Source organism: Hemiscyllium ocellatum, chromosome 32 (genome assembly GCF_020745735.1).
Source record: "Hemiscyllium ocellatum isolate sHemOce1 chromosome 32, sHemOce1.pat.X.cur, whole genome shotgun sequence".
Lineage (NCBI taxonomy): Eukaryota > Metazoa > Chordata > Chondrichthyes > Orectolobiformes > Hemiscylliidae > Hemiscyllium > Hemiscyllium ocellatum.
In genome coordinates, this window is record NC_083432.1 from 43558569 (window position 1) to 43567327 (window position 8759).

The 8759-nt window shown below is 39.6% G+C and overlaps 1 protein-coding gene across 1 annotated transcript in view; it reads left to right on the forward strand.

The window, feature by feature from the left end:
* LOC132831053 (ADP-ribosylation factor-like protein 5B) overlaps positions 1 to 8528 on the forward strand; it is a 35475-nt gene extending 26947 nt beyond the window's left edge. The window contains exons 5-6 of the mRNA XM_060849105.1: positions 1206 to 1357; positions 2964 to 8528. Coding sequence (XP_060705088.1) covers positions 1206 to 1357; positions 2964 to 3012 — 201 coding nt within the window. The 3' untranslated portion in view covers positions 3013 to 8528. The remainder of the gene's footprint in view (positions 1 to 1205; positions 1358 to 2963) is intronic.
* The last annotated feature ends 231 nt before the right edge of the window (positions 8529 to 8759 follow it).

The window sequence follows — 8759 nt, forward strand, 5'->3', positions numbered from 1 at the left end:
TTTAAATTCTTCATACTTATCCAGCAGGGTAGCGACGCAGGCTGTCCACCTGCCCCTGAACCAATCACTTATCATATTGAGCAGTCCTGACCCACAACTGGACCGGAGTTTTTCAATCAACAGCCCATTCCAAAGCTGCCTGTGTGTATTTGCAGTGCCAGTGAGACACTAGAACTATCACTCTGTTTGAACAAATTAAGTGTTAATACAACGGTTTCCTTGATTTCAAAGCAGTATCCTTCTCCATATTAGTTCATTCAAAGAATAAATAAAACTGATCATTACATCAGGGAGTGAAGTGTGGGACTTGCTAGCACAAGGAGTGGTTGAAGGGAGTAACATAGATGCATTTAGGGGGATCCACAAACCATAAATGCAAAAGTCATGTTTGGTAGAGATTTGAATGGGACACAAATGCTAGCATGGGCTAGTAGGGCTGAATAGCCTGTTCCATGTTATCCAAAAACCCCAGAACCAGTGGTTTCTTAGGATGGTTTCAGAAGTCCAAACCTGTGAAGCTCTGAGGGTCCTTTGGAGGAAAATGAGAATTTTTGCTTGAATTAAACTCACCTAATACAATTTTCTTTCTCCCCCCTCAAAGCTCAAATTCAGCTTGTCTATAGGTCTGTTTGGGTGGGTTTTCTAAACGACCTTCAGTTACAATACAATTATGATACAATTCCATACAGCACAGGAACAGATCCTTCAGTCCAGTCTGTGCCAGTTGTAATCCTTAATCAGGTTTTTAGACAGGCAGGTAAAGGATACCTGTTTCATATTGAAAGTATTTCATGTCCTCTTTGCCTGGTGTTGGTCTTGGAGACCAGCTCAGACACCCCCCTTTTTAAAATTAAGATCAAATTGTTGAGCACACTGGAGGGACAAACATTTGAATTGGGTTGGTTTGTATTGTGTGGTGCTGGAAAAGCACTAAGTCAGGACTCATCTGAGGAGCAGGAGAATCCGTGTTACGGAAAAGAGCCTCTTGCCCGAAATGTCGATTCTCCTTGGATGAAGGGCTTATGCCCCAAGCATAGATTCTCCTACACCTCTGCTTTTCCAGCACCATGTTCTCGACTGATCTCTAGCATATGCAGTCCTCGCTTTGTTTTTGTACTTAGGCAGCATTACTTTGGGGAGAACTGTTCAGTGCTGGGATTACTTTGTTCAGAAGGATTGTTACCAATGGCTTGTTTTCATTCTAGGACCTCCGGAAGGCAGCCGTGCTGGTATTTGCCAATAAACAAGACATGAAGAACTCCATGTCAGCAGCTGAAATTTCCAAATTTCTAACACTAACTTCTATCAAAGATCATCCCTGGCATATTCAAGCCTGCTGTGCACTCACTGGCGAAGGGTTAGTACTGAACCAAGATTGGCTGCTTTATATAAAAGATGAATTACGTTTGGGTTTATCCTAGGAAGTTGGTGAAAGAATGTTTTTTTATTTTCTGACTATCTTGTATGAAGCTGTACATTTTTGGGGCAAATTCTGCATTAATCATGTCAATATCTGAACAGAAGTTTAACTTTTATATAATTAAAAGAATTCAATATTAATTTACATGTTTGAGCAGTATGCTGAATGAGTTGGCAGAAAGGAAAATTCCATTACAGACTAGTTGTAAGAAATTAAACTTTCCTGATAACTCTGCAATATATATACTTTTTAAATTACCCCAATCCTGTTTTAAAACCGACTTTTTTAAACCATTATTAGTTGGAATGAAGGTATCGGGTTGCTGAGTAACAAATTTTCATCTCCCTAATAGCTGCTTCAAGTGCTTTGTCCACTTGAGATTTCAATTAGTTTGTAATACTAGTTGCAAACATTGCAACTAAAATGTAGCTATTTAATGATATATGGAATCACTTATCTGATATTTGAATTGGAATCTAGTGAAATTAATCCTAACTGTTTAGAGATGTCTCAAATTTAATGCATCTTTTCCAGGTCAAAACACTGTTGTTTCAAAACAGTTCATCAGCATATAGTTTGAAAGCAAAATAAACTAAAACTGTCTGTTCTCGATTGGATAGACTGAAAAATGAAAGTTTAATCTTTCAATCTCAAACAGTACTTGTTTACTTATGGCAAGGAGTATTCCAATTTTAGAGTATATTTCCATTTCTTCCTCCCCCCTGCACTGCACCCCCCTCCCCCCGCCGCAACCAACCTGAACTGAAATGAGTTCATACCAACACAATTTGGAGAAATATTTTGTACCAAAGTCTCACTTCAGAAAAGGTTCACGTAGCTTAATTTTGGATCCTTTCACTCGTTTTCAGGATCACTTACTTTCTAACAGCTTGCTTTCATCCTGTTGGTACCAGGGAAGACTTTCATCACCACTTAACCTTCTGTGTTTAATAGAGATCTGAAACACAGGTCAAGATGGCCTATGCTGTTCCTGTCAGCCTGTTTCAAAATGCACTAAGGTCATGGCTGGTCTGTGGTCTAACTCCACATACCTGCCTTTGGCCCATATCTTAACATTCCTGAACAAAGTGATCTAGCTGAGATAGAAAGTTAACTCCTGATTTATAAGGGTTTCATAGAGCAATGAGATGTTATCACTTGTTTGGAGATGATCGAATGCCCAAAACCAGCTCCTAACTGAATCTCTCAAATCCAGTAACAATTTTAGAACAAACCCTTGCCCAAAAACTCAAATGGGGAATATGATTTTTGATATGGATTAGTTGAATACATTTAAAGGGGAAGTTGGGCAGGTATTTTGATGGGAATGGGATAGAATTTGAGGCTGATGGGGTTGTGTGGAGTATTAATGCTAGTGTGACCGTTTGAGTTTGGTGCTATAACTGAGGAATGGGCTGGTGACCATGGGAGCAGAAAGTCCACCATGATGAATATAACCCATTCAGACTTTAAGGCTTTCTCAAGCTTTGAATCCAGCAGAGGATGTATTTACTGATGTGATTTCTTCACTTTTTTTTTTCAGACTAGGTCAAGGGCTGGAATGGATGACCCTGAAGACAGCAGCAAAATAGAGCTTGGTGCTCTAAAGCAAGAAACAAAAACTTTCTAAAGAAATGACTCATCCATGAGCAGCTGCAGGAACAGAAGTGGATTCGTGCCTTGTTTTGTTTTTGTTTGAGAGAATTCTTAGTGTCGAGAAGATGCCTGGCTGAGACACTCTTAATTGTGACGCATCCTTCATTTTTGAATCTGCAGGCCCTGAAACAGGGACAAAGATCTTGGTGAAGCCTGAGACAGACAAACCTGCTGGATGAAATAATGGAAACATGTTATGCTGGGTTTTAAACTTTTGCTGCCCAAGTGCAGAATGAGCTCACTTTTGGGATTTTTTTAGAAAACTGAACACTAACTGAAACCATGCAAGTCTCCATAGTGCATTATCAAACTGAAAAGTTAAAGGGATAAAAGAATCCTACAATCAGCAACACTCCAAAGTTTCTGTGGTAACTTGTATCTGTGGTTAATATGCATGCTGAGCTGGCTTGGTAATTGTTTCAGCATTCAGTGGGAAACCCAGAATAGTTTGTGGCCTGTACCTCAGGATGTGCATTTTACACTCGTCAGGTCTGGCAATAGTATTTAATTTTTATTGAACCATGAGCAGTTTGGTCAACTTGCTAGAGTTTTATTCTATCAAATGAAGCACTATTGGATCACTGATCAGTATTAGTCTGTTCTAGGGCTTGAATCATTATTCAGATTTGAAGTTTCAATTAAGCAAATGTTTTTATACACTTCATTCAAAGCAGGGCAGGTGCTGTAAAGCCAGTTGAGATGCAAGTGGATTGCTACAGTCATCAGCTTGGACCTGTGAATTCTTGAGGGTGGGGCACTTTAACCTCTGACATGTACCTCACTTGACTACTGGAAAGTTTTTAATTTTTTTTAACAGAACTAGTTTAATTGAATTGTTGGTCATTGGTGGAAAAGGAACTTAGTTCTCAATATTGGCACAGACAGACTGGTTGTTTTAGTATGAGGTAAACTGGTGACAGATTGGGCTAAGGAGTGGGATTTCACATTGTCGTCACAAGGAAATGTCTTGGGATCTGACCTAAAGTAATCGGTATTTAATGTAGGCAATGTTTTTTCAGGCCTAGCTGCTATTGTGGATCTGTGTTTTATTGAAGTTGGGAACCAATTCAGAAACATGAAGGCTAGCTGCTCTGAAAAGTTTTCCTTCAGATAGTGGTTACTCAGTACTAATGGAAACGGTAAAGACTAAACTGTAGCTGCTCCAAATTGAAACATGCTTCCAAATAGTGTAGTTCCCTCTGTATCTGAAGAGTTTGGCCCTTCCTTTAACACTGGGCCTGCGGCAGAAGTAGTCATCCTGAATTTTAGGCTTGCTGTGTATTTCCAGCGTTAATTTCAGGAAAATAAATAGGTTCAGTTTCTTTGCAGTCAGTGTATTGTCGAGGGAACAGTGAGAAACTTTGCTACATGACACTTCTTTGAAAAGAATTAACCTCCATGCTGTTAGATGGGCTAATGCATGGCCTGAATTGGTGTCTGGTTTTGTCAACCCCTAGGATTTTGTTTTAAAATAGGCTAATACAGTTTCACCCATGTTGAATCAAATTGACCATCTCAGAATATTGGCAAAGGCTAGAAGGAAAGTGCAAAGCTGAACAAATGTAGTAATTAGCAAAGCTTTATAAATAGTCTGTACTATCCATTTTTCTTGCCATTTATTTTTTCCTGTGAATTTGCCTTTTCTTGCTCTATATTCACTTATTTCAGCAGAGTACCAAAATTCCTGTTTCCCTCTGCAATTAACTAATGCCAGAGCTCCTCATTCAGACATTCCACTTTGCTGTAATAGCATAGGCTTACAAATGCCTTCCTTTGCATAAAGAAGGACCTATAGCTCCTGTGCATCTGTCTTTAAAGTTCATAGACTCCGCTACCTTACGGTTTTAAATGTCCAAACTAGTTGGGAGCTGAAGGCAATAGAAAACACTATTGGTTTGGCCCCTCATGGTCTGACAATTTAATTCTTTGTTCTGGTTTGAAATTTTGTTAGGGGAGTTGAAACCGTTTGTACTTGGTAATCCTGCCTGCAATCCTTTGATTTATCTGTATCAGGAATGTGTAGATTACAGAAACTGTAAATGTTGTGGCCTGCACAAGCTTCAAGTTGCAAATGGAGATAAATTTAGGTCAAATCAGCCACCACTGGCTTCATGTAGTTCAAAAACTGAAGTGTTTTGGTCCTGAATAGCTGCTTACATAGAACACCTTGTCTTTAAGGTGTAAAATACTGTAAGTGGACACTTCGAGGCACTCCGTAGAATGTCACTTAATTGATCTGCACTTAATGATCCCTTTTGTTTCTTGGTTGCCGTTCACTCTTATATAAAAGTACCTAAATTGCGAATGTTGAAAGGTTCACGTCAGTTTCACTGACGTGTTATCACCACACCTAATGTCATTGAGGTAGAACTAGAAAACCACCCTGTATTTTGGATGTAGTTCACTTGAGTGCCAGGATATTTGCCTGTTTTGTTTTCTACCTCAAATCTTTGTTAATGACTGAATACTTTGGAGCCTTATTTTTACTTGAAATGTTGTCTCATTTGGCCAAAAACTTGTGAAAGTAACAGCAGATGAACAAAACTGAAGAAGACTTGGTATTGAGGCTCCAGGTGTGTGTTGTAACTATCCAGCAGGCAATGGCACCACCTAGTGTGGTCTGAAGCCAGGCAGAGCCACAAGCCTCTCCTCTGGTCAGGCACTGCCTCAACACACAAATCCTGATTGTATACTGGTTGTTTCAGGACTCCTGTCAAGATCCATTGAGAATGTGAGCTGATCCTTATCAGGGTCATCAGGGAAACAAGGGATGTCTTCCTTTTAAAGGAACTGCTGTAGGCTTTCAATCCAAAATTCAAATTACTGAATACCAGAGCAGACCTCGCTATTCAGGAAATCATGTTTATTCCTGTCTGAAATAATCAGTAGCTTAGATCTTGATGCAAGTTCCCAACTGTTCTCTTTAACACACCTCAATGCACCAGTTTGATCTCCTTGTCTCTGAACTGTCTGCCTCCTAAGTTTCATGCAGTTTGCTAATCTGTCCTTAGCTAAACATAATGCTTTTTTATATAGGAATTTGCTAGTTCTAATAGTAAATGCTGTTTTATTGGTGACAGGGCATTAGGCAGGAGGGGTGGTGTAAAGCAGTTAAAACAAGGTGGTTATTTATAATCTTTCCCCCTCCCCCTTCCCCCATGGTGAAACAGAATTTCTGATTTCTATTTTTAACCTTTTTTTGCCCCTCCTTTGCTCAAATATGCAGGAGTGGGTTTCTCTACTTGGATTTTATGAAGCCAGGGACATTTGAGCTTAGTCATGCATCCTTTAGAAACAATTGCTGACATTGGCGTATCTTTTTGTATGGTGCTAATGTATTGCACGTTATGTTTTTCTCACCATTGTTCTCCATGGTAGCAGATGGTGCAGGGAGTTGAAGCTACCTTCTGTAAGGCTACTGAGTTAGGGGATAAGGAAGGGTGGCCTGACTCTGCTAATAATCACATTGGTTAGTTGGGCACATTGCCAGGGGGTGGGATGTGATGTTTATGGTGTCCATCGACCAGCCTGGGCAGCCAGGATACTTCCTTTCCAGAGAAAGGACAAATGTTACCCTGCTATGACTGCTTTGTTTCTTGCATACAGCTACTACTTGGTATTTCTGTGGATAGTTGCAACTGACCAGCATTGCACACAGCTTGTAGGACTGTTAACACAGGAGCCAGTTTACCCCTTCAACATGTGGGCCACTTAAGAATGGAGTCTAGTTATCCGGGCATATGACACATCATCTCAGTGGGCTGCTAGGCAGATGGCTGTAGCTATGATCAGAATGTTTTGTGGGCATGTGACTTTCTGGTCACATGACTTTCTGATCAACAAAATGTGTGAAGTACAGTATGCAGATCTTCAGTTGTCTTTGCACTAGCTGTTGATACTTGGAGTCTGTGTTTAAAAGTTTCTTCCACTGTTTTGTCAGGACTATTGCTTATAGCCTAACTCTGATCTGCTTATCCACATGCATTCAGCTGCCAAACATTTCTACCTTGATTTTCTTCACAAAAAAACTGTCGAATTTGGGCATTGTTAGTTTCAAGAAATATGACCTTGTATTATTGTGATGTCAGCACTTTATTATTGGCACTCCATTTTGAGATTTGACAAGTTTCCTTTCTGTACATTAGACATTCTTCTGGCTTCTGTTATAGACTCAATCTCTACAATTAGTTAAATTTCACTGAAATGATCAAACCTTTTAACAAATTTATTGCTGACTGTGACAAATGGTTGTGAACTTCCTTTTTAAACCTAATGTCTGGATATGGGTGTAACTGACAAGATTGGTATTTCTTACCTTGACAGTGGTGCTAAATGTATCTTAGGTGTATCCCTCAGGTGATGGTGCTTCTATGATAGTGGTAGGCTTAGAGTCCCAGGCAAAAGAGTCCTGGAGGCAGTGAAGATGCTAGTTTATGAACCATTAACCGAACCAATAAACCTTAATCTCAGCAAGATCATTTTCTGTTTTCAGAAGACTAAATCTTTTGAAGGCTGAGAGCTTTTCTCAATTCCCTGCACAGAAATGATCTTTAAGTCTTTACAACTGAAGTGCTATAAGTGGAGATGGGCAATACCTTCAGCCAGTTACTGAGATGATGGCTGCACATTGGTTGGACCAATATGCTCCATTCTTTCTAAAGGGGGAAGTGCAAAGAAATTAATCTTGGCTTTTTATTTTTGCAAAGGAATATCTCATTCATGCAAATTGAGCTCTAATTTTCTGTTGGATCTCTCTCTCTCCTGTTTGCCTGGTGCCGAAGAGCAGTGAGTGTTTTTCAAAAGCCAGCCGGTTACTAAATCTGATCGAAGTTTTCATCAGTAGATGCCAACAAAATGGAGCAGAATTACTGGGAACCTCAGTCAGTAGCTTGTTTGCAATCTTCCCCTGAACCACCCAAACCCTTTTTTTAAAAGGGTTGTTCCATGGGACAGTGGTTCAAACAAAGCTGTTCATTTTAGGTTAATTATTGATGGTTATAAAATTTTGGAAGACATTGAGGGCAAAATGCCCCCAAAAAATTCCTGGCAACTCTCTACCTCCTCAAACAGCAAACCTGATCTCTACAAGGACTGTACTTGCTGCATATTCATGATTTTTCTTCTGTCCTGGCTCCAGGAACAAATCATTTCCATAAACATATCTGTCCATTTGAGACATTCAATCATGCAGCTTTATTTACTGCCTCTGGTGGTAAGCCTTCATCTGTCAGTTTCATCTTAAATTTTTGTTTTTATAGACTTGAGTATTAATATTGAACAAGTCACTAGCCTCAGTAGTGAGAAAATGAGCCAGTATTGAAAGGAACATGTTACTGTTAACACTGTTACAGTCTGCTTAATGTTCTGTGTATTGAAAATACATGCAAAGCATCTTTCATTCCAAGACGTGATGAAGCATGTGTGTTTTAAATAAATCTTTTTGTGCTTTTTATCCATTTGTCTTTAAGTGAATAACTGTACAAAGCTGAACTTTTTAATGCCTTTTTTTGAGGGCCAGACGTAAGGGTATGATATTCTTGTTACTTTCCATCACTGAAGAGCATGTTACTCACCTGTATTGTTAGCTACTGGGAGCTGCCAGAGCAAACATCTGGGATGTTTGTTGGAGTTGACCTCCAATTCTGTCCCAGTGAGTGTAAATCAAGCTGGACAAATATGGAAG